Here is a 27106-nt window from a genome sequence, read left to right as displayed (position 1 = left end):
TGATATCATACCTGTGCAGATTTCCAGGGCCTTGAAGCCTTACAGTATAAAAATGATGGAGGGTGTGTAGGGAATAATTTATAAGTCCATGTTGCTAGCGAGCAAGGGTCCTTACCAACAGCATAAAATCATAAAATTATCCTTTAGCATGTTGAAAATGTGAACAATCAGATTACTATGTTTATTATCTTTCATTTTATAGAACAAAAATTCAATAATAAGCATTTCAAAGAAGGAGTCAGCAGCGATGACATTGAACATCATGAGCTTAGTGTTGTAGGTGGAAGTCGAGTACGTCTTGTCCTTGAGCTGTCAAGTCAATTGTCACAACAACAAGAAAAGATATTCTTTCTGGAAAAGGCTTTGAAAGAGAAAGAAGCGCAGCTGAGTGGACTTGAAACACAACTACTCGCTCAACCAGCTGGTGGAGCCTCAGCGCATGGGTTGCTGCTGCCTAATTTACTAGCACCATTCAACAATAACACCTGCACAACAGAATGTGATCAAAGTTTAGGAATACTGCCCTTTCCAGCGGATAACTTGACCTCAGATAGGTCTCGTAATGGCAAAATTGTTCAAGGCGAATCCTATCTTAAGATACAAGGAAGTTAAGGACACTAATTCAAAAACATGTCACAGCAGTACATTTGAAGATCATTTGGGCAATTGTGTTGCTTTTCTCATGCCCATTGAGAGCAGGATATCCGGGACAGCAGATGAGATGGGTGCTTTGGAAAATGTAAATAATATGAACTAAATTAACATTTCCTACATTACAATGATGACTACACTTCAAAAGTACTTCATTGGCTGCAAAATGCTTTGGGACATCCTGACGTGAATAATGCTATCTAAATGCAAGTCTTTTTTGCTTTTGTAAAACAGATTTCTAATTCAAACTTATTAAGGAATCCAACATAAGACAGCGAATGCATGTTTCCATTTGCCTTCTAGGCAACAGCTGTGGTACAACTAAATTTCAGCATGAGAGTCATGCATAGCCAATTTTAGAGTTACAATTTAGTGGAACTGTAGCAACAATATTAGCCTGTTATTAGCTGCATTTGCCTATTTGTTTGCATAACTTTATTATGTAAAACAGTATAATTTATGTACATTTTATTTTTGGATTTAAATTACCATTAAAAAAGTGATTTTTATAGTGGTATCTGAATAAATCTAAAGTCACACAGTACAATTAGGAAAATGGAACTAAATGTAGCAAAAGAGGATACGTGTATCATATTGCATTCTGTCTAAAATTACTGCCATTTTTGTCCTTGATTCTGTTGAATATGTTAAAGTGTGGTTTTCCGAGTTCCTTAAGCCCTGTAGAAGTTGACCCACAGAGCCATTGCATCTTTGTGTCTCCTCATCTAAACTGTTTTTGCTTCATTATGCACCAGCAGTTCAAACATAGTTACTGTAAAACAATTCTGAGTACAATGGCAGCTGCACTGGTTGAGATGTGTTGATGGTGTGCTTCTGTGTAACCGGACTGCATCTGTTACTTTTAAAACATTCCCTGCAACAGATTGGTGGCTCTTAATCCTCTCTGCCTTTATACTTCTCGCTTCCTTTAAGATGCTCCTTAAAACCTACAAGTTTGACAAAACTTTTGGTCACCTTGTCCTCATATATCCTTAATGTGGCCCAGTGTCAAGTCGTTTTTGATAAAGTTCCTGTGAAACACCTTGGGACCATTTGCACTATTAAAAGCTTTATATAAATGTAAGTTGTCGGCTCACCACCTTTCAGCAGAGAGATCGTTTTCCAAGTTTTGTAATAGCATTTATTTATGTTATGCCTTACAATAAGTTGTTTTATTTAATAGTTTTGACACCATAGTTATGAAAACACGCAGCATAAATGAGTGAAGCAGAAGTGTTTTTTTTTAATTGAGAGATTTGGCTATGGGGCCAATACATGAGTCTTAAGATACATAAGAACTAGGAGCTGGAGTAGGCCATTCAGCCCCTCAAACCTGCCCCGCCATTTAATAAGATCATGGCTGATCCGCCCCAGGCCTCAACTCCTCTTTCATGCCAGCTCCTTATAGCCCTCAACTCCCCAATATTTCAAAAACCTATCTACCTCCTCTTTAAATACTTTCAGTGATCTAGTCTCCACAACTTTCTGGGGTAGAGAATTCCAGACATTCACTACCCCCTGAGAGAGGAAATTCCTACTCATCTCAGTTTTAAATGAGTGTCCCCTTATTCTGTAACTATGCCCCCTAGTTCGAGATTCCCCTACTCGTGGAAACATCTTCTCAACATCTACCCTATCAAGCCCCCTCAGAACCTTGTACCTTTCAATAAGGTCATCCCTCATTCTTTTAAACTCTAATGAATAAAGGACTAACTTGTTTAGCTGTTCTTGAAAAGTCAACCCCTTCATCCTAGGAATCAACCTAGTGGATCTCTTTTGAACTGCCTCCAATATACTTTCTTAAATATGGGGACCAAAACTGTACACAGTACTCCAGGTGCGGTCTCACAAACACTTTGAACAGTTGTTACAAGACTTCACTATTTCTAAACTCCAACCCTTTAGCAATACAGGCCAAAATTCCATTTGTCTTCTTAGTAACTTGCTGCTCCTGCATGCTAGCTTTTTGTGTTCCATGCACAAGGAACACCCAGATCCCTCTGTGCTGCACTTTTTTGGAGTCTCTCTCAATTTAAATAATAGTCTGCCTTTTGATTCTTCCTACCAAAGTGCATGACCTCACACTTTCCTACATTAAACTCCATTTGCCAAGTTTTTGCCCACTCACTCAACGATCTATATCCCCTTGCAGATTCTTTATGTCCTCATCACAACATGCCTTCCCACCTATTTTTATATCATCAGCAAATTTGGATACATTACCATCCTCCAAGTCATTAATATAGATAGTAAATAATTGAGGTCCTAGGACTGATCCTTGTGGCACTCCACTAGTTACATCTTTCCAACCTGAAAAAGACCCATTAATCCTGATTCTCTGTCTTCTTGTGTTAACCAATCCATGCTTATACACTACCCCCAATACTGTGAGCTCCTATCTTATGCAATAACCTTTTATGCGGCACCTTATTGAATGCCTTCTGGAAATCCAAATACACTATATCTAGCAGTTCCCCTTTATCAACTCTGTTTGTTATATCCTGAAAGAAATCTAGCAAATTTGTCAAACGTGATTTCCCTTTCACAAAACCATGTCGACTTTGTTTGCTTGAGTTAAGCTTTTCTAAATTTCCTGCTACTTCTTCCTTAATAAAGGTCTCTAGCAATTTCCTAACGACAGATGTTAGACTGACTGGCCTGTAGGTTCCTGCTCTTGTTTCCCTCCCTTCTTGAGCAGCGGCATCACAATAGCAGTTTTCCAATCCACTGGGACCCTCCTGGAATCCAGTGAGTTCTGGAATATTTCGACCAATGCCTCCACTATCTCTGCAGCCACTTCCTTTAAAACCCTTGGTCCTGGTGACTTGTCTGCCTTTAGTCCCATTATTTTCTCAAATACTTTTTCCCTTATGGATAGAAGCTGTTACAAGATCTTTCCTCCCATTAGCTCCTTGCTTATCTGATATCTTTGGGATGTTTATAGTGTTCTCCACCTTGAAGACCGATGCAAAATATTGATTTAAATTATCTGCCATTTCCTTGTTCCCCACTATCATTTCTCCAGTCACATCCTCCAAGGGTCCCATGCTCACTTTAGCTACTCTCTTTTTACATACCCATGGAAGATCTTGCTATTTGTTTTATATTTCTTCCTAATTTACTTTCATAATCAATTTTATTAGCTTTTTAGTCATCCACTGCTGGTTCCTAAAAAATTCCCAATCCTCTGGCCTACCACTAGTTTTTGCTACTTTGTATGCCTTAGTTTTTGATTGGATACTCTCCTTGACCACTTATGTTTACCACGGGTGGTTCACCCTTCTCACTGAATCCTTCTTTTTGACTGGGGTAAATTTTTGCTGAGCACTATGAAATATCTGCTTAAATATCTGCCACAGCTCATCCACTGACCTTCCTCTTAGTCCATTTTCCCAGCCCACTTTAGACAAGTCTTTCTTCATACCTCTGTAATTGATCTTATTTAAGTTGAGGACACTGGTTTGAAACCCGAGTTGCTCGCCCTCAAACTGAATTTGAAATTTGACCATGTTGTGATCACTACCCCCTTGAGGATCTTTAACCACAATATCTCTTATTAATTCCACCTCGTTTCGCATTACTAGATCTAAAATAGTCTGTTCTACAATGTATTGCTCTAAGAAACAATCCCTGATGCACTCCACAAATCCATCTTCCATGTTACACCTGCCAATCTGATTTGTCCAGTCAATATGCAGATTAAAATCACCTGTGACAATTGTAGTGCCCCTCTTATACGTCTCTATTATTTCCCAATTTATACTTTGTTCCACAGTGAGGCAACGCTTCGGGGGCCTATAGATGAGTCCCACCCATGACTTCTTCCCCTTGCTTTTCCTTATTTGCATCCAAACTGATTCCACATCATGATCTATTGCACTGAAATCACTACTCACCACTGCACTGATACCTTCCTTTATTAACAAAGCTACCCCACCTCCTTATTGCCTATTTTTCCAGAACATCAAATACCCTTGAATATTGAGTTCCCAGTTTTGGCCACCCTTCAAGCACATCTCTATAATAGCTATCAAGTTATATTAATTTGTTTCTATTTGTGCCGTCAACTCATCTATCTTGTTACAAATGCTGCGTGCATTTGTTTATTATCCATTCTGGTTCTAATTTCTGCTGCACTCTTCTGCTTATATTTTCTGTTCCTTCCTGTCGCACTTTGATTATCATTCGCCTCTTCACTGCTCTGCATCTCTGCTCTCTCATTCCTTTTTAATTTTTTAAACTTCCCTACAATTGAACCCCCCAACCCACTAATTAGTTTAAAGTCCTACCTACAACCCTAGTTATATGATTCGCCAGGACACTGGTCCCAGCATAGTTGAAATGAAGCCCATCCTAATGGAACAGCTCTCTCCTTCCCCAATACTGGTGCTAGTGCCCCATGAATCGGAACCCATTTCTCTCACACCAATCTTTGAGCCACGCATTTACCTAGCTAATCTTATTTACCCTATGCCAAGATGCACGTGGCTCAGCTAGTGATTGGGAGATTTTTATCTTTATGGTTCTGCTTTTTACTTTAGTCTTGAACTGCTCATAGTCCATCAGCAGAACCTCTTTCCTAGTCCTACCTATGTCGCTGGTAGGGTACGACAGCTGGATCCTTACCCTCCCACTCCAAGTTCCTCTCCAGCCCTGAGGAGATGACCATAATCTTGGCACCAGGTAGGCAACACAGCCTTCGGAAATCTCTGTCTTTGCTGCAGAGAACAGTATCTATTCCTCTAACTATGCTATCCCCTATTACTACTACATTCCTCTTTCCTCCCCCCACTTGAATGGCATTCTGTATCACAGTGCTGTGGTCAATTTGCTCATCCTCCCTACAGTCTGTGCCGTCATCCACACTGGAAGCAAGAACCTCATACCTATTGGACAAGGGCACTGGCTGAGGCTCCTTCTAAGCTAAATTTTGGATCCCCATACCTGCCTCACTCACAGTCACTCCCTCCTGCCCCTGACAACAATCCAAATTTGATTAAATTAATCTAAGGGGTGTGACTAACTCCTGAACCACAGTATCTAGGAACTCTCCCCCTCCCTGACGTGTCGCAGTGTCCACAGCTCGGACTCCAGCTCATCAAAACTGAGCCAAGGTTCCTTGAGCAGCCAACACTTGTTGTAGATGTGGTCACCGTAGATCGTATGGACATCCACCAGTTCCCACATACTACAGCTGCAACACATCATCTGCTCAGCCGTCTCTATTCTATGTAATTAATTAATTTGGACGTTAAATACTTTAAAAGTGAATTCCTTAGCTGCACTCTTCAGCCGTAATAAGTTGGGCAGAATCTTTTGGCTGGTGTGCAGGTGGTGGAGCCCGCTCGCCAGCACTTAAAATGTTGTGCGCTGATGTTGCGTGAGCGTCCCAACATCAGCGCGCAACATCACGATATTTCGGTCGGCGGGCGTGCTATGCAGTGGGACGTGCGCCTGCCATTAATTAAAGGCCTTGTTAAAGCCCTTAACTTGCCAATCATTGATGATTTTGAGGGGCCCGTGCGAACTTCGGCTTGGCGCATGGGCCCAACAGGCAGGCCCGTAGGAGATTTATTTACAAACCACATCCAGTGGCGGGATGAGGTTTGATAGCTGTTTTAAAAATATTTAATAAAGTTTTTGTTTATTTCATTAACATGTCCCATCTCGTGTGACATTTTCACCTGAGGGAGACATGTTAATGAATTTTTTATCGTTCTATTTTTTGTATTTGACAGCCTTTCAGCGATCTCCCTGAGGCAGCACTTTGCCTCAGGGAGATGTGCTCTCTTTCACATACATGTGCAAAAGACCACACTCTGACAGTTGGGGAATCCCCCCCCCGCCCGCACAGGAAGCGTATAGTGCTTCCCGTCAGGCAGCCCACTGGGCGGGCCCTAATTGGCCCGCCCACTTAAAATGGCGGCGGGGCCCATTTCAGTGGCAGCGATTGGCTGCCCACCTGCCGCCAAGCCGGTGGGGCCCACCCACCCATCAAGGGCAAAGTTCTGCCTAATGTCTCCTGATTTAAACCACTTGGCCAATAAAAGGAGACACAGAAGAGATACCCACCAATCACCTACCTGTTTTCCTTTGATGTCACACTTCAACTCTGACAGGTAGAAACAGGTCCTCCTCTCGCACTCTCCTCTAGGTGCTGCTCACTGCCTGTTCCAGGGTCCTGCTGTCACACTTTCCGCTAGGTGCTGCTGACTGTCTGTTGCAGGGTCATCCTCTTGCACTCTCCTTTTCAGGGTAGACCATTTAGGACTGAGATGAGGAGAAACTTCTTCACTCAGAGGGTCGTGAACTTATGGAATTCTGTACCACAGAAGGCTGTGGAGGCCAAGTCACTGAATATATTTAAGAAGGAAAGAGATGGATTTCTAGACTCTAAAGGCATCAAGGGGTATTGGGAGAGCACAAGAGTATGGCGTTGAGATAAAGGATCAGCCATGATCATAATGAATGGTGGAGCAGGCTCGAAGGGCTGAATGACCCACTCCTGCTCCTATTTTCTATGCCTCTATGGGCAGGATTATCTCCTCGTCAGGCGGCAACGGTGGGCAGGCCTAGGAGCGGCCATGAAACGGTCCGCCGCCCGCGATTGGGCCCTGACCACGATTTCACACTGGCTGGCCAATTAACACGGGCAGCCAAAGTGAAATATGTGCTGAGAGCCTCAGCGCTGCCGTGGTGGGGGTTGGAGGAGTGCGAGCGCTGAAGTTTGCGCATCCGCGGGGGTGCGCTCATTGAAAGCTCCCTAAAGGCACAGAGCTGAAGATTTTTAACATGAGAAAAGAAGTATCGACAATTAATATAAACATGTCCCTACATGTGACTCAGTCACATGAAGGGGACATGTTAAAACTGAGTTCAAAAAAAATTATTTTTTTAAAATTCATTTTTGGAAACCTCATCCCATCTGTGGATGAGGTTTCGCTAAAGATGCAAAAGCCGTCTTGCCTATGCGTCCGCCCTCCAACCATAATGCTGGACGGGCAGCAAAAAATTCTGCTTCATTGGCTGCTTCAAGGGACTTAATAGGCCTCTTAATGGTCGACAGGCGCACTGTCAACTCGCATGTGCCCGCTGACTGAAATATCATGCGAGTGCGTGGTGATGTTGTGACACTTGCCTGATGTCATTGCGCACTGTTTCACACTCAGGCATGTTGACCACGCTCCCGCACGCCAAGCTGAAAATCCTGGCCTATGTTTCTAAAGTTACTGAGTGCAAGAATCATCAAAGTGGTAAATTACAGAAGAGAAAAAAAAGACATTGCGTGTTTGTATAGCATCTTTCAGAATCTCAAAACATTTCAAAATACTTCATAACCAATTAATATAGATGCAGATGAAATGCAATGTAGAGAAAGATGGCAGCCAATTTACGCACAGCAAGGTCCCATAAAAGCAATGAGAAAATGTGCTATTTCGTTGATGTTGTCTGAGGGATATTGCCAGCCTGCTGGGAGATCTTCCCTCCTCTTCTACACATAACAGCATGCAAGTATTTTATATGTGAGGCCAGATGAGCCTAATACCTCATCCAAAGGATCAAACCTCCAACATGACAGCATATCCCTCACCACTACACTGAAGTGTCAACCAAGGTTATGTGTCCTAGTCATAGGGCAGAGCTTGAACTCACAATTGTCTGACTCAGGGATGAGAGTGTCTACTGCTGTCTTTAAGTGATGATGCAACCCAGGAAGCACTGGTTCGGTAATGTGGGTTAGGCTTTTTGGGACTGAATTTCTGTGAGGGGTTTCTCCCACTTTTCCACCATAATTTTGGTGGAAGAGTTTCAGAAATTCCAAAAAAGCAGTATTTAAAATCTCTAGGTCCTTAGGACGCCCTCTCTACCTGTGCTGCCTTTAACAAAAAAAGGTGTTAATATTGGAAATCTGAAAAAAAAAACAGAAAATGCTAGAAATACACAGCGAATGAGACAAAAACACTAAGTCAAGCAACTTCCTAAGTTTACGCAATAAAAAACCCAGTTATAAGAAGCAACTAAGTAAGCGAGACTTGTCAGTCGTCATTTTGCCTGCTGTAGAGTGGGTAAGTGAGATTGTGAAGCCAATTTTTGGGCTTTGCAAGCCCACAGCAACTCTCCATGCGACTAGTAGAACACTGTTAAATCAGACTTCCTGTCCACAATGTACATAATAGCTAAAATAAAGATCAGTTGCCATTGAGCTAGTTAAAATTGTGTAGCTAGTTTATTTCGTTATAACATTCTACAAAATTGAAACTTGTTTGATTATAGCTTGCTGATAAAACCCCCACTGTTCCATGCAGCACCATATGTTGAACAGTTGCCATGTAGACATGCAGGCAAATAGCTCCCTCAACTGAATGGGACAGGTGCGTTAGCCTATTGACCCTTTGCTGTTCCCAATGGTTCTCACAAGCTGCACCAGTTTTACCAAAATGTCCCTTTCCCTTTATTTCAGTTTTTCATAATTTGATAGATTAAATTTAAATCAACTTTGCAGCAATGGATTTTAATATTGGGTTTAGTCTGAAGGCTTTATCAGGAGGATTTTTAGGACGAAGATGAAAGGTGTAACAAAAAGGCAAGAGCTTATAATATTTCTCATTAAAATTAAATACATAAATTTTAATTATTTGATAAGTAATTTTAAAATGGGATAATCAGAATATGTTTTTGTTAGCAATAACATATGATAAATATTAACCAGAGCATAAGCCACTCACAACATAATCAGAAATGAGTCAGCTTTACTTGTGAGGGTATAATATTACATTGCTGGCTAAGATATCTTTACATGCTTAGTTTCCACTTCTTCTAGTATTGCTCTTATCTCACATGAGACATGACTAGACCCTGGACTATGACTAGACTTAGTTGGCCGAAGATTAGTGTTACCGATATATGAGTGAATCTCAGGTTGAATTTCCTCCTGATCACCCGCCATAACTTCAGCAGAAAGCCTGGAGAAACAACATTCTGGGAATCTTCCGCAAAAGTTGCGGCAAATAATCAGCAGACTGCTACAGAAATTCAACTGCTTCATTTATTCATTTTAAAAATGATACTTTAAGTTAGTTTTAATAAAGAAAGGCATAATATCATGACATGAAACATACAAATGCAGAGAAACCTCAATCATTGTATACTCATTTTGCTACTGCATTCTTTTATTTTTATCTTCAAACCTATATGGCTAGGTTATATTTCACAGTGATATTATTAAGTGGACAAAAATTAGGAATCAGTATTCTTGATCCCACAAAAAGATACCTAAAGAAGACTTAGAAGGTCCACAAGGCCCTTGTAATAACTGGGAATAGACTCTCTTGCTGTCTATCGAGGTTCAGTGACATTCTGGGAAGCTCCGACCAATGAGCCCTAAGCGCAGGTAATCTGGCGGGTGGTTCTTCCTGACGAGAGTCCTGATCAAGCATGTAGCACCTGAAATGCTCTCTCTAATAAAGTTTATCTGTTCTTGTTGAAACCTGTCTGCTCCATCAAGTCATTGCAGCACTAAAGCCTCCAAAAGTCACCTGAAAATAGACAGTAATGAAGGAACAGCCAGCATTGGTCCTAACTGGCAAGGGTAGGCCAAAATAAGTTTTTCCCCTTTTCCACCAATACCCTATCCACTTCATATGTCAACAGGCATTATTACATTCAAGCCAACCCTGTCTTAACATAATATGCATGTGCATTAATAGATATACAAATACAAGCACATAGGCATACACAATCAGCAGCCGTCAGTGGGCAATGAGCAAGGGAAAGAACTCTTGCTGATTTTTCCACCAGACCAGGAGCACTAAGACTAACTAGGGCACCCTTACTGCTATCCTTTCTAACATACATTAACCATCATCACTAATCAAGACTGAACCTAGGCCTTCCAAATGCATCTTGCTTAATGACTAGAAATTTATTTTATTGCTCAAATATTTTAAAAAGGTTATGATCTGCAGAGGGACCACAACACAAAACTAAAACTGGGAGCTTTACTTGGAAGAGTTCCCTTGTGCACAGTGTTCTTAGAGGTTGTTCTGCAAAATTCAAAATGCAATGAGAAGACGAAAAGACAATGGCGCGGAGTTTCATATGTAATTATAAAATGAATATTTGGCCATGCACAAGCCTTGTTCATCTTCTCCTCTTTTCTTTGTTCCATTTCCTGAGCAAAAGGAGAGCAAGATATTTATTCCCAAGCATGTTGATGAGAAAGCTGACAAGATAACTGCTACAAAATAACACTTACAGCAGACGTCTCAATTTAAGCAGAGGTGATGGTGTCTCTGTTAGCATCAGCCACACAGCTGACAAACTCAGCTTGATTTTGGGCAAACATGTGACATTATATTCAGTGTCAAATGACATCATCCTGTGCACAGTACAGGGAGAAGAGTGACTTTGGCACAGAACAGTCCAATCATGTCATGTCAGGGAAATCATTCAGCCTTGTTGTCCTGTAGATTGAACTGCTTTAAAGCAAACTATAATTTAAAAGCACGTTTAAAACTAATTCATAGCTAGATCCTTTTCAGTGCAAAACTCTTCAAAATTTTCAGAAATATGACATGGCTCAATGCCAACATTTAACAGTCACATTCTTATCTAATTGACTGGAAATGAGAGGAACTGTTTGAAGGTCACATCAAGAACTTGAATGACTAGAGGCATGTCCCATCTAACATTGCTGAGTAGTAATATTTCTTTTTCCAGGAGAGAAATCAATGGAAAACTTTAAGAATGCAGCCTGGCCCCTTAAGCTGCTGCAGCTATTGTCAACCACCTTCTCAAGGGCAATTAGAGATGGGCAATAAATGCTGGCCTAGCCAGCATCAGCAACACCCTGTAAATGAACTTTTAAAACGCTATGGGAGTCTTGCAGCTCATCCATTTCCCATCCCCAAAGTGATGAGCTCTGAAATGCAGGCAAAACTCCTGGAGACTTGTTTTAAATATATAAACATAAATATATGTATGACCGCAGACAATTCTCTGAGATTAGCATCAGGTTAGGCAGATGTACAAAGATCCTTGCCCATCACGCTTGCTGCTGGCGGAGATAATAGGCCTGAACTGGAACTGTCTTCAAAAAGGCAGCAATTACTTAAGTAGAATCCTAGAACTGAATAGCACAAAAGTAAGCTATTTGACCTATTAAGCCTGTGGCAGCTCTTTCATAGAGCAATCCACTTAGTTTGTCCAGTTAGAGCAATACTGAAAATTGCTTTATGAAAATAGTGAAAAGCAAACTAATATTATGTTATTGAACAGATTATGCTGGATACTAAACCCATATTTTAAAATAGAGAGTGACAATAATAGTGCTAACACCATGAATCTAGGCCCTAGATATTACATAAAAGATAATCTAGGAACGGGTAAACTCATAAAACAAGGAATCAAGAGTGACATATGCAAGTCCTTAATAAATTTAATGTATTCTGTATCACCCTAATGTGGGATTTTACATGTTTGTTAAAATGTGTTGTTTCATTACAAGTTATTTTGTCGATATTAATACTAACTCTGAGTGTACTAGCCTTGTTGCTTTCCCCATGATACTTACTCTGAATTCACCAGCCCTGTATCACTCTCAGTGCTTTGAGAGCTAGATAATCTTTCAGTAATCTGTGCAGGAAATGAATAACAAACTCTACCCAGTAACAACAGACTGTTTCTTTCTCTATAAATGTTGCCTGACCTGATGACTTTTTATAGCATTTCTGTTTTCATTTCAGATTTCTAGCATCCTCTCTATTTTGCTATTGTGTGCCTGGCAGTTGTTTATATCTCCACCTCCAATAGATCCCAATATCCTCTTCAAAAGTAGTAAAGCATAATTCCAGACCTCATTTTAAGTCTAAACTATCAAACAAATTTATTTCATAATTTATGAACAAGTATATCAATAATGGGCATCCTTCCACCTTGAGTGGATAAAATTAGGGGGCTAAACACCAGTGCCTTCTTGCCAGCTCTGACTGTAAATTTGACAAGAGTCAGGAATTAAACCACTCATCATCAGAGCCTAGGTCAGATGGCGTGGACATATAGTACATATGACTAATGGTGAAATCCCTAAGGTGATCATGTATTCACAACTTAGACACCACTTGCAAGGTAGGCCGAGTTTCTGAACTCCTTGAAGGCGAACCTCAGAAAATGTGGCATGTGCACCACAGACTGGGAGAAAAATGGACAAGAAAGAACCACTTGGGGAGCAATCTCAAGGAATGGTGTTTCTTTCGACCAGCAAAGAATACATGCAGCAAGGTCAAAAGGCAAACTAGAAAGACTGGGCAGCCCCAGCAAAATCAGACAATTCATCCTTGCCGGTACTGTTGAAAGCCATGCAGGCCCACAATCAGCCTCCATAGCTGCGTTAGAATGCACAACAGATGACTCTCTGCACGCAAGAAGAGGGCACCTTCAATAATGAAGGGAAATCAACATCGCTGGGTACAAATGGTCCTGGTCTTCTCCACCAGTCACTGGCTCTTTTTTGACTGAAACTTCTGTGTGAAACAAAAGTCATGTATGAGCCAGCCCATATGTTCCCAACCAGCAAGAGTGGGGCCTACCTCAAAGTTCAGCGGTGTGACTTAGCATCCATTCTGGGCACAACATTGTACCTTGCTGGCTGTGGGAAGGCATGGCATTGTTTTGGCTTCTATTCTGAGCTGGCCAGCAGGAAAATGCTTTGGGGAGGAGATGGTTCCTGGAGGGGATTGAACATGGGCTAGCAGTAAGCTGAAGGATTTTTGCAGAGTCAGAAGGAGTAGGATACACATCCTGGCCCCACACGAATTCCCCCTTAAAATTTCTGGGTCTTCTCTATTGTGGCCATCAGTGATCTCAACTGGTACAAATGAGCTGAGTGTGCGTGGTGCCTATTTCAGCAGCCTGCTGCATGATACAGACATATGCTGCTCATCCATTTACAGGCCCATCTGAAAATTGCAACAACCAGGCCTTGAATGTCAGTGGAACGGCCAAGGGACCCTCCTCCCTAATTATCAATAGTGAGATGCCCAATTTTTAGGTGAGCAATGCAAGGTCGACAAAATCCTTGAACCTTAGAGATGTGAGAGCTACCAAGGGAGAAAAGTGGAAGTTACTGCATATCGGAAGGTTTAACTTAGATTCAATGAAAAGATAAAAGGTTGTGGAATGAATGTTGCATATTGGTGTTTGGTACCAATTGAACATGGCTGTTATTCAGTTACCATCAACTTGTACCTTTCAATGCATAATTATGAATATATGTCTCATTGTTTCATAGATGTCCTGCTAATCTGCTGCCAAAACAAAAGAAGTAATATGAATGTGATATAAAAGCTGAGATCCTGCCTCAACTGCATTCAGCACACCTGGCATGCTACATTATAAAGTATTTTGCAAACTTTATATATTATAAAATGTAACAAACAGTAAGAGAGAGTTTAAGACAATAATTCAATCCTGCAGTTTTGCTGAGCTTGATAAACCTCTCAAGCTTTAGTCTCATAGCTTGTGACTAATCTTCTTGACTGAATTTTTACCTTAAACTTCTTGCCAAACTTTCTATTGTGCTATTTGAGGTTAAACGCCCAGTAATTCATTATAAGTACATGATCCTTGTTTAGCACTGATTAACTGTTTACATTTACACAGCATGGAGGTGTCACTGCTATCATACATTTCCTAAGGTCTGGAGAAGGGGCATAAGACATCTGCATGGGGAGGAAAGTGTCACAGTGTATGAGTTACTGTTTTGATACTGTGGCCCTGATACTTGGGGAAAGGGGAGGAAGGAGCAGTGTTGGGTGTTTGCACAGGAGCAGAGGGAACACCCAGAAACACCAGGGATGTGGAGACACTTACAAATTTAATGGCAGAACCTCATTATCTTTTATTCTGTTTCCCCACCTAGCAGCCAACCAGACTGACTGGTTGTAATCTGGAAAGATCATGAGTTGATGGGGGTGGAAGTTGAACCTGTAAACAGGGGATCATGAGTTTTAGGGGTTAGGGGATCAGCTAGTTATGGTAGAAAATTTGCTTGAGGGACTCAGGGAAAGGCTTCTATTTTTCCTGGTTCACAAGCAGCAATATTAAAAGCACTTACTTGATGGAACTGACTACTCCCACCTCCATTTAGCTGTGGGGTTTGGGGAGCTCAGCGTTAAATTTAAATATATGTTGATTTACCCCCTTCTGACCCTCTCCTAGCCCCTCATGCATGGGTGGGTGGGTTGGGGGGGGTGGGGGAAGGTGTAGAGTTTAAATCCTCCAGTATTTTTATATATTTTCTTTAGCCAGGACCAAACAAAAGGTTATCAGCAATTTTAAATATGACTGGTCTACAAATAAGGACTTTAACAAGGCAAAATGAAGACTAATGTTTTTATGCTTAAAGGGGCATTCATTGCTTTAATTTAAAAAAAGGTAATGAAAAGACCCTCTGATTTTGAGGAGGTGGGAAACAGTTGAAAGAACTTCTTTAAGATGAAATGGTCAAGATTCTCCTCTTTGGGGCCTAATTAAAGCAGTCCAGTACATCCATCCACTTTCTGTGCCTGTCCAGCCCCAATCCATTTTCTGGTGGGTACATTTGAGATACATGGTATTCTCTTGACAGGATTCCTACCATTAAGAGAGATCCTACCAGTCCCAGTCAATACTGCTCCATTTGTGTGTTTACAACTACTTTTCAGGTCTTACTGGCAAGCTTTTTTTTAATTTGTTTATGGGATGTGGGCGTCACTGGCTAGGCCAGCACATGTTGCCTAACCCTAACTGCCCTTGAGAGGGTGGTGGTGAGCTGCTTCTCGAACCACTGCAGCCCATGTGGTGTAGGTACACCCACAGTGCTGTTAGGGAAGGAGTTACAGGATGTTGACCCAACGACAGTGAAGGAACTGTGATGTATTTCCAAGTCAGGATAATGTGTGGCTTGGAGAGAAACTTCCAAGTGGTGGTGTTCCCATGTGTCTGCTGCCCTTGTCCTTCCAGATGATAGTGGTCGTGGGTCTGGAAGGTGCTGTCTAAGGAGGCTTGGTGAGTTCCTGCAGTGCATCTTGTGGATGGTACACACTGTTGCCACTGTGCGAGGGTGGTGAAGGGAGTGAATGATTGTGGATGTGGTGCCAATCAAGTGGGCTGCTTTGTCTTGGATGGCGTTAAGCTTCTTGAGTGTTGTTGGAGCTGCACTCATCCAGGCAAATGGAGGGTATTCTATCACACTCCTGAATGGGGCCTTGTAGATGGTGGACAGGCTTTGGCGAGTCACGAGGAGAGTTACATGCCACAGAATTCCTAGCCTCTGACTTGCTCTTGTAGCCGCAGTATTTATATGGCTAGTCCAGTTCAGTTTCTGGTCATGGTAACCCCCAGGATGCTGATAGTGAGGGATTCAGCGATGGTAATGCCATTGAATGTCAAGGCGTGATGGTTAGATTCTCTCTTATTGGAGATGGTGATTGCCTGGCACTTGTGCGGCACAAATGTTACTTGCCACTTGTCAGCCCAAGCCTGGATATTGACTAGTTCTTGCTGGAATTGGACATGGACTGCTTCAATATCTAAGGAATTGCGAATAGTGCTGAACATTGTGCAATTATCAGCGAACATCCCCACTTCTGACCGTGTGATGGAAGGAAAGTCATTGATGAAGCAGCTGAAGATAGTTGGACTGAGGACCGTAACCTGAGGAACACCTGCAGTAATGTCCTGGAACTGAGATGATTGATCTCCAATACCCACAACCATCTTCCTTTTTGCTAGTGGTGAGTTTTCATCCTGATTCCCTTTGCCTCCAAGTTTGCTAGGGCTCCTCGATGCCACACTCGGTCAAATGCTGGTTTGATGTCAAGGACAATCACTCTCACCTCACCTCTGGAGTGCAGCTTTTTTGTCCATGTTTGAACCAAGGCTGTAATGAGGTCAGGAGCTGAGTGGCCCTGGCAGAACCCAAAATGACACTTTCCATCAATTTACTGATGATCAAAAGTGGATGATGAGGCGGTAATTGGCCAGGTTGGATTTGTCCTGCTTTTTGTGCACAGGACTTACCTCAGCAATTTTCCATATTGCCGGGTAGATGCCAGCGTTGTAGTTGTACTGGAACAGCCAAGCTAGGGGTGTGGCAAGCTCTGGATCACAAGTCTTCAGCACTATTGCCGGAATATTGTCAGGGTCCATAGCCTTTGCAGTATCCAGTGCCTTCAGCAATTTCTTGATATCACGTGGAGTGAATCAAATTGACTGAAGACAGGCATCTGTTATGCTGGGGACCTCAGGAGGAGGCTGAGATGAATCATCCACTCGGCACATCTGGCTGAAGATTGTAGCAAATGCTTCAGCCTTATCTTTTGCGCTGATGTATTGGGCTCCCTCATCATTGAGGATGGGGATATTTGTGGAGCTTCTTCCTCAAGTGAGTTGTTTAATTGTCCATCGCCATTCACGACTGGATGAGGCAGGACTGCAGAGCTTAGAACTGATCCTTTAGTTGTGTGATCGCTTAGCTCTGTATATTACATGCTGTTTATGCTGTTTGGTACGCAAGTAGTCCTCAGTTGTAGCTTGACCATCTTAACACCTCATTTTTAGGAATGCCTGGTGCTGTATGGTCCAGGTATGCCCTCCTGCACTGTTCATTGAACCACAGCTGATCCCTTGGCTTGATGGTAATGATAGAGTGGAGGATATGCTGGACGATGAGGTTACAGACTATGGGTGAGTGCAATTCTGCTGCTGCTGATGGCCCACAGCACCTCATGGATGCCCAGTCTTGAGTTTCTAGGTCAGTTTCTAGGTGGTAATGCCACACAACACAATGGAGGGTCTCCTCAATGTGAAGACAGGCCTTGGTCTCCAGAAGGACTGTGTGGTGGTCACTCCTACCGATGCTATCATGGACGGATGCATCTGCAGCACGCAGATTGGTGAATATGAGATCAATATGCTTTTCCCCCATGCTGGTTCCCTCACCACCTGCTGCAGGCCCAGTCTAGAAGCTATGTCCTTTAGGACTTGGCCAGCTCGGTCAGTAGTGATGCTACAGAGCCACTCTTGGTGATTGACATTGAAGTCCCCCACCCAGAGTACATTCAGCACCTTTGCCACTCTCAGTGCTTCCTCCAGGTGGTGTTCAACATGGAGGAGTACTGATTCATCAGCTGAGAGGGGTGGTAATCAGCAGGAAGTTTCCTTGCCCATGTTTGACCTGATGCCATGAGACTTCATGGAGTCCAGAGTTGATGTTAAGGATTCCCAGGGCAATTCCCTCCTGACTGTATACCACGTGCTGCCACCTCTGCTGGATCAGTGGGATAGTGGTGATGGTGGTGTCTGGGACATTATCTGTAAGGTATGATTCCATGAGTATGCCGATTTCAGGCTGTTATTTGACTAGTCTGTGAGACAGCTCTGCCAATTTTCGCACAAGCCCTCAGATGTTAGTAAGGAGTACTTTGTAGGGTCAACAGGGCTGAGTTTGCCATTATAATTCATGGTGCCTAAGTTGATGCCAAGTGGTCCGTCCAGTTTCATTCCTTATAAAATTCCATAGCAGTTTGATAAACTGAGTGGCTTGCTGGACCATTTCAGAGGGTGTTTAAAAGTCAACCACATTGCTGTGGGTCTGGAACTACATGTAGGCCAGACCAGGTGAGAACAGCAGATTTCCTTCCCTAAAGTCATTAGTGAACCTGATGGCTTTCTACTTCTACTGACAATGGTTTCATGGTCATCATTCGACTTTTAATTCCAGATTTTTATCGAATTCAAATTCCACCATCTGCCATGGTGGGTCTCTAGATTACTAGTCTAGTGACAATACCACTACACCACTGCCTCCCCCTTGCCATGATTGCAGCTCCGAAAGCAGAGGTAAGTGCAGTGGAAAACAAGCTCCGCCCCCACCAACATTCCACACCACCACCAACAAAGCTGATGCCATTTCCAAGCAGCAGTAGCAGTGGAAACAATTGAAAGGGAAATGCTGGTCAGGTGGTGAGATGGCAATAGGGCTTAGTACTCAAATTTTCCAAAATTCTTCGTCAAACCCCCATTTAATTTTGCGCAGGATTGTCAAGGAGAATTACGCTTCTGATGCCACCCTGTCATGTTTGCAAACAAACAAAATTTGTCAAAATCTTTTCATGAACACATTGTTATTATTCAATTATTACATAATTAGCATGAATATTAAACAGATAAACAAGGAGTTTTGTGCAACAATAATTTGCTGCAGTTGCAATTGTTTTAAGACGTTGGCTTGTTTCTTTTATTAACTACTGGGGTGGGGGCAAAACGTCCTCACATCAAGTTACATCACAGCAACATTATTTTTTTCACTATCATGAGTAAAACGTGTGTTTGATTGATAAATACAAGGGGAGCAATTTGGATGTAAGAGACACTTTCTCCTATGATAATGTCTGAGTGAAGAGCAGAAAATGTTGTCTCCAAGATCTTGCTGGTTCACATTCTGAATATATATCACTCAATTTTCCAGCCAGACAGTCATTTCAGTATATTATGCTTTTGCACGGATTATATTTCATTATAATTACGGCATGCAAGTCAGGGCATTGACGTTTAACCCTGGATTTTCCATGTTTTGGGTCCAAGTTTCATTTAGCATCAGCTCTAACCACTCAAATTAGGTGTGGGAGACAAAGGGTCCTGAAATTCATTGGGTGCTGCACTGGTTTCCCAGCATAACTCCAGCAGGAAGTTTGTGGAATCTGAGGGAAAACAGTAGGGTTTAGTTATTTGCATAGATTCCTCAATGCCTTATGAGTGGCAGAGCTTCAGTGTGCCACTTCCAATAGCAAATGACAGATAGGGGCTGGACATGCTGGAAATTCCCAAAGATTGGTGGGGCCTAGGTCAGGACTGGACCACATAGTGCACCATCAAGGGATCAGAAAGTTAATGTATGCCATCCTGTGGGTACCAGGGTTTTCAGCAAATTCTGTAGAAATCCCCAAAATGGTACTTGCTTCTTCCAGCTGACGCCGAAAGCTAAGGTGGAGTCAGCACTGGTGGGCACCATTGAGTACAATCCCAGCAACATAAGGAATTTCACAGTCAAGCTTGGCCACCACATCTGTTGCTGGAGTAGTTGGCTGGACTTGTCTGCTTTCTGGTATATAAATCATAGAATCTTACAGCACAGAAGGAGGCCATTTGGCCCATTGTGACTGTCAGCTCTTTGAAAGAGCTATCGAATTTCATGTTGCCCTATTTGAATGGGTTGCGCTTAAATTGGATAGACATCGCTTAGCCTGAATGACAACGACTTGGCATACTCTAAACATGCCTCTGTTAGTGATAATGGGGGCAGTGCAGCCTTGTGTTATGGCTTTCTCCATTGCATCCATCGTTATATCAACTTGGGCTTAGGAGCAGTAGGAGGTCATTCGCCCCCTCGAGCCTGCTCCGCTATTTGATAAGGTCATGGTTGATTGTGGCCTCAGCTCTACTTCCCTGTCTACCCCTTGGTAAGAAGATATAATAATATCTATAATGTTTTTAGAAATTATTTTAAAATAGAGTTTAATGGTGTCTGTGTGTGTGTATGTTTGTGTGTGTCTTAATTGGATTAAGCTAGTCTAGAGGCTTCGATGTATAGAAGTAGGCTTGAAGTGTTAATTAGGAGCTGAATCATCGGGTCGGCAAGCGGAGGCGGGGCCTGCTCGCCAACACATAAAATGACAGGCAGTGACTTTGGGTGCCTCAGGGAGATTTCTGTGCTCTTTCGCGTGCTCAGGGAATCCGCTCCCTCCCCCTGCCCACACAAGAAGTGCACAGCACTTCCAGGTGCACGTCATGCTGGGTGGGCCTTAATTGGCCCACCCATGTAAAATGGCGGCACGGACCCGATATGGGGCAATGATCAGGTTTGTGCCCGTCCCCACACAACCACCCCCCCCCCCCCAACGAGGGGAAAATTTTTCCCTAGGTAAACAAGGGGGCAATTTGCATTTTTTCTTTAAACAAATTAGTATAGCTTAGATTCACAGAGAGGGAGTGAAATATTACACCTAACCAGGTGAAGCTCAAAAACAGCGTGTTTGTTTATTTTTCCCAAGACTTATTTAAAAAGTGGGCATTATGAAAGGGTCTTATTAATAGAAGAGGTAAAGTTCAAAAACAATGGAAATTTGCACTCAAAAGGAAAATATGTATAAAGCAAGAGAAGGCTGTTGGTAAAAAGGAGAGGGACTCTAAGATCTAAAGCCTACAGCCTGTAAGCCTCAATGTGCTGTCTGCAAGGACCCAGAGCTGAAAGAAACTCATTTTGAATGTGACTGTCCAGAGTGTACTTTGCCAGGGGTCTGTTTAAATTTGTGATTTACTGTTACCTTAACGCATGTGTAACTAGGAGTCAGATTGATTAGGGGATTTTTGTAGTCATTATAATAGCAATTTTGCAGGCATATGTATGTGCTTACAATCTTTCATGTATTAATAAATGTTTAATCTAGTTTTATAAAAACCTCGTGAGACTCAGTGATCTTATTACTACTGAATTCATCTTGAAAAACACAAATTGCAAAAATGGGTTCTTACATTTGTTTAAGTTTCCCTCTGGGATTTGAACAGCTCAGCATTTACCATCGGTTGTGACATAATAGCCTTTGACTCTCTTGTCAATGGAGATTCTGCCTAATTTAGCCTTATAAATATTCAATGACCCTGCCTTCATTGCTCTCTGTGGAGGAGAAATCCACAGACTAACCAACCTCTGAGAGAAAAAAATTCGTCTCATTTCCATCTTAAATGGAAGACCCCTTATTTTTAAACCGTGTCCCCTAGTTCTAGTCCCTTCCATAAGGGGAAACATCCTCTCAGCATCCACACTGTCAAGTCCCCTCAGGATCCTATATGTTCCAATAAGATCACCTCTCATTCTGCTACATCCAATGGTTACAGGCTCAACCTGTCTAATATTTCCTCATAAGATAACCACTTCATCCCAGGAATCAGTTGATTGAACTTTCCCTGACTGGCCCTGTTGGAATTATATTCTGTCCTAATTAAGGAGACCAAAACTGTAGCCAGCACTCCAGACGTAGTTTCACCAATGCACTGTGCAACAGCAGCAAAACTTCCCTACCTTTATATTCCATTCCCCTTGCAACAAGCAATAAAATCCCGTTTGTTTTCCTAATCACTTGCTGTACCTGCATACTAACTTTTTTGATGTACCAGGACACCCAGAACCCTCTGTACTGCAGAGTTCTGCAATCTCTCTCCAATTAAATAATATACCGCTTTTCTATTCTTCCTGCTGAAGTGGACACATTCACATTTTCTCACATTATATTCAGATGGTCTTATTTGAAAACTATCTAATTGCTGTAGAAGCAGTTCAGAAAAGGTTCACTCAACTCATTCCTGGGATGAAGGGCTTATCTTATGAAGAAATGTTGAACAGGTTGGGTCTGTATCCATTGAAGGTTAGAAGAATAAGAGATGGTCTTCTTGAAACATATAAGATCCTGAGGACACTTCATAGAGAAGATGTTTCCCCTTGTGGAGGAGACTTGAACTGAGGGACATAGTTTAAGAATAATAGGTCTCCCTTTTAAGACAGCGATGAAGAGAATTTTTTTCTCTCAGAGGGTCATTAGTCTGTGGAATTCTCTTCTCTAGAAAGCCGTGCAGGCAAGATCATTGAAAATTTTTAAGGCTGAGTTCGATGGAATCTTGATTGACAAGAAAGTCAAAGGTTATGGGGGGGGGGGGGGGGGTCGCAGAGGGAACAGGAAAGTAGAGTTGAGGCCACAATCAGCCAGGATCTTATCAAATGGTGGACCAAGCTCGAGGGGCCAAATGACCTACTCCAGCTTCTAAACCCTGTGTTCCTGTATGCAGAGGCTCTTTTTTTTAACATAATCCTTGAATATGTGGCACCATATGACCTGGATTCTTCCCCATAGAGGATATAATTCCACTTTTGACAACTAATAAATAACATTTCCGGCATTAAACAACCTGAATAGTGCCAACAAAAATAAAACATTGTAATAACACCCTTGCTTGAACTAAACTGCCTCTTTTAGTGTTGTAGTGTGCCAAAGTGCATTGGGTGTCAACAAGGGCACTGATACAGTCAAAAATATAATACTCCACTCAACAGACCCATTTATTTATTGCCTTTTGACTGAAATATTGTTTGTGCTGCCAAATACGCCTGCACAACTTAATGATCATGGGTGGAAATTTCATTTAAAAGGTGAAATCTGTATGGTTGGTGGAAAATAGTATGATCACAATTGCATTCCTTTTTGTCTGCTATTCACAAGGCTGTCATTTAAACAAGTTTATTTTTGTCCTCCTGCTTCCGACTACCTAGTTCTACCCCTACAGATATTAATCCATTTACGTTAGCAATGAGCCAGGTAAGCAGGGTTTATGTGAGGTGGGCAAGCCTGCTTAAACATATTTCAAAAGAAGATCATAACATTAAATGGAGTCATGTCCCCCAAAGTGCACTGTCCATGATATGTGGGAGATCTTGGGCTGGATTTTACAGGTTCTGTATTCCCTGCCCACTGCTTATCCACCACCACCCGCCTGAAAAGTCACTTGTGAGCCTGCCCACCCAAAAGCCGGCTGCCCTGCCCTGGAAGCAGTGTTAATTGTTGAAAGTCGAGACTTCTGCCCCATCTGGGGAAGAAGACCCGCCTTAGAGAGCTGCTGGCTGATCGATTGGCCAGCAGTTCAGTAGACCCAGCAGCGCCAGGTTCAAGTGGTGGCCACTTTTGGGACTACAGTCAGTTCCAAAGAAGAAGAGTTTATGGAGTTCAGACTGACAGGTAAGTCTGGAGTACCAGCAGGGCCTAGGTGGCAGGCCCCAGTGGAGGAAGGTGAGGGGAGAGGAGGGCTGGGTTTAAGAGGCCAGTGGGGAAGGATTAAAGGGGGTATGTCACTGAGAGGGGTGGGGGGGGGGGTGGGTGGTGGTGGGGCGGGATGTGCTTCTGATGGGCACAAATGACCCCACCTTCCCCCACCAACAAAGGAGGTCCCCCCCACGCCTTGGCTGCCCACCAGTGAAAGCTGTCAGGCTACCCGCTTGGCTTGGTCCTCCCCCTGCCGGGGTAAAATAACAGCAGAGGCAGAATGAAACCCTTAAGTGGCCATTTAAGGGCCTCAATATGTCCAAGGGTGAGTGAGCTGCCTGACACCTCCCCCACCCACCGTAAAATGGGAGACATGTCAAGGGTAGGTGGTGAGTGGAAGGCAATGGAAAGGCGATGCACTGTATTTTATGAGCCCCCCAACCACCTTCAAATATGCCAGCAGGGGGCCATAAAATCCAGTCCTTGTTTCTGTACAGTTTTATGTCCATCAATAAATTGACTTTTTACAACACATCAAAATAATTAGGGCACTTCTTTTATGGGTTGTTTCAACAAAATTTAAAAGATATTAATACACATTCTTGCCTTTTCTGAATTGGCATTACAAAAGCAACAATGTTCAAGTTAACAGTTTCGTGGCTTTGGCATATATGTTAGAGGCGTTGCAGTGTATGTTTCAGAGACAAAGTATTACACCAAATATGGTACAACACACAAACTGTGTTACAACATCGACAAGAGGGGTTATATTTGTAATGATCCCGCATATATTTTGTGCTGCAGCCTGTGTAAAACCTGTTCAATTAAATAAATGTCATTTTCAAAATGTCATGTGTGTTGTATTATTATGTTTATGGTAAAATGTCCTGTATTGTACCCTTTTTATTCAGCTTTGAAGATTTGACACTGGAGTCATGGCTTCAGATCATAGCCTCACATCTGCAAGAAACAATGGCATATTTATTTCAAAGAACAAAGGCACAGCAGAATCATTGATGCTTTCAGATTAATCTGTTACCTGGCAGCCAGCCTCCTGTCAACTCTCTTTCCATCAACTTTCCAATGGATCAAAATTGGCAGTTGTGGTTACAAACAGAGAAATCTACATGTGCAGGTACACTTATATAGCAAGTTATCACTTACTACAATAATTAAATGCTGTCGAGCTCAAGGTGCACCTTCTCAACATAGAAACAGTCAATTCAAATTAAAGTTTCCTTGACTCAAGAAATTATTTTCATATTATGGACTGCAAATTGTTGTGTTAAACAGAGTTTGATTAGTGATTAAGTACTTGAAGGTAGTGTTAGTTTTTTTAAGGAGTGAAGTACTTGAAGGATTTTAAAGTATTGAATGGGTTTTCATGAATGATTTGTTTTTTAAAACAAGTGAAGTCTGCAATATACAGTTAGAACTTTATTTTATTTCATCTCACCATGGCTCCTGAGGGTTGCCCTTGGTGGATATTGGGTGAGTTGGCATGGAGTGTTTAAGGGCAAAGGGTGATGGTGGTGGAGCATGGTTTGGCATGAGTTGGCACTAAGTTGGCAAATGGGCTGTAAAGGGCCATCAGGATGAGTGAGGGGTCATAGGCTGGCATGAGTTGGCACTAAGCTGGAAAAGGAGCTATAAAGGCCCATGGGTGGTGGGTGGGGAGCATGAAGTGGCATGGAGGGCATGAGGGGCCAAGGGAGGCGGGTGGGAGGCACGAGGTTGCATGACATGTCATGCATGGGGCATGGGGAATGTGTGGGGTGAGGACTCGAAGAATGTTTTTGGTTGTATTACTTTTTTACAGCTGGAACAAAGTCCCAGAGCACCAAGGCAGCCCTTTTAACCAGTCCACCTCAGCACCCAACAGCCGCTGTGACTGTCTCCGAACATCCAAATTCTTTCCAGCACACCACCCTCCCTCCCCTTCTGGAACATAAATCAGACCATTTGGGGCACTTTCTTTGAATTTCCCTGGCCCTACACTCCCAAGTGGGGAATGAAAATTCAGCCCTATTTTTACTTTCTATCAAGTGTTTAGGGCCTGGTGCCAAACCTGGCAGGCATTTAAAGCACCAAGGAGCAGCAGGTCCAAAAGAAGGCCAGAAAGGTGCATTTTTATTAAAATTTCCTCGTGGGCCAGAGGGAATAGGACTGCTCGGGCCTCACATCAGCGAGCCAAATAAATCTGTTGCTTACATGTGTTGGCCCCATGCTGACATTTCGCCTGAGTTAACATCAGGCCTTTGAATAGGACAAATCAAATTTAAATATTAGTGTTTTGAAAAGTAGTTTAAAACCTTCTTGTTCTAATTCTGTAGTTCTTCTGAAAATTACAGGAAGTTAACATTCCTAGGAAAATAAGAGTATTGATTTACTTCATGACTTCGGAAAAATGTTCCCTGTTATGCACTTGAAGCAATGAAAAGTTAAAGTGGGCAAATATTAGGATACTTACATGGAATATATAGTACAAAAGGAATAATTGTGATTGTCCTTTGTTTTTATTCCAAAATCTTGTACGGCTGCTTGCAACCCGTTTACATAAAAAGTAATAAAAATAAATAAACTCTGCAGCTTGCAATCTGATGCACTTGCATCATTTGTGCCTTAGTAATACAACGTAGGTGCCATATAAAGAATAATATAAAGTCTTATTCTAATTAAGATTTAATGGAACAGATTTTCTTGTTCTTGTACCTTAGATTTACTCTATTACGTGGAGGCAGCATGAAGAGGAACATTTACTGGTGATGTTTTTTTAAGGAACATGGACTCCTCAAGTTTTCTCCCTCACACTGTGCCAAGGCAATCCAACACATGTGGACACAGAAACATGAAAATCTGATCCACTATTTTACTTAAAAAAAAACTAGACCCGGGAAAGTCAATATAAGATTCCATAAGTTGGATTTAAAAAAGCTGTCTGTGCAGGAGTATGTGCTTAACATTACAACATGGAACAAAACTTCACTGTAACCATTAGAACAAAGGTAGTTACAGTATCAGAAGTTAACTCCTGTGTCACTTCAGAAAGAGTCACTGACATATTGCAGCCCATAAATAAATCCGTTGTTTGAATTTCCCTTTTGGACCCATAATTTGAATGCCTACTATATTCTCTAGAAAATTAAAATGCAATTGTCCTTCAAAAATAGCAGGCTGGCTCTCAGAGAATTTATTAAATATCAGTTATATAATAATGTGAAAAAGTTTTGTTTTATATTCCTTCATGGGATGTGAACTTTGCTAGCATTTATTGCCCATCCCTTGTTGCCTTTGAGAAGGTGGTGGTGAGTTGCCTTCTTGAACCGCTGCAGTCCATCTGGTGTAGGTACACCCATAGTGCTGTTAGGATGGGAGTTCCAGGATTTTCACCCAGCAACAGTGGAAGAACAGCGATATATTTCCAAGTCAAGGTGGCGAGGGACTGGGAGGGGAACTTCCAGCTGGTGGTGTTCCCATCTTTCTGCTGCCCTTATCCTTCTAGGTGGTAGTAGTTGTGGGTTTGGAAGGTGCTGTCAAAGGAGCCTTGGTGAATTCCTGCAGTGCATTTTGTAGATGGTACACACTGCTGCTACTGTGCGTCAGTGGTG

At 42.3% G+C, this 27106-nt stretch overlaps 1 protein-coding gene across 5 annotated transcripts in view; it reads left to right on the top strand.

The window, feature by feature from the left end:
- LOC121277310 (coiled-coil domain-containing protein 192-like) overlaps window positions 1–26647 on the top strand; it is a 149074-nt gene extending 122427 nt beyond the window's left edge. For 4 of the 5 annotated variants that reach the window (XM_041186605.1, XM_041186604.1, XM_041186603.1 and 1 more), the window contains one exon: window positions 203–1195. In XM_041186605.1, coding sequence (XP_041042539.1) covers window positions 203–612 — 410 coding nt within the window. In that variant the 3' untranslated portion in view covers window positions 613–1195. Of the gene's footprint in view, window positions 1–202; window positions 1196–24409; window positions 24634–26215 lie in introns of those variants that run through there. The other variant, XR_005942854.1, reaches the window with a different exon arrangement.
- The last annotated feature ends 459 nt before the right edge of the window (window positions 26648–27106 follow it).

This window comes from Carcharodon carcharias, chromosome 4 (assembly GCF_017639515.1).
Source record: "Carcharodon carcharias isolate sCarCar2 chromosome 4, sCarCar2.pri, whole genome shotgun sequence".
NCBI classification, from domain to species: Eukaryota; Metazoa; Chordata; class Chondrichthyes; order Lamniformes; family Lamnidae; genus Carcharodon; species Carcharodon carcharias.
This window is presented reverse-complemented; position numbering and strand designations above follow the sequence as displayed.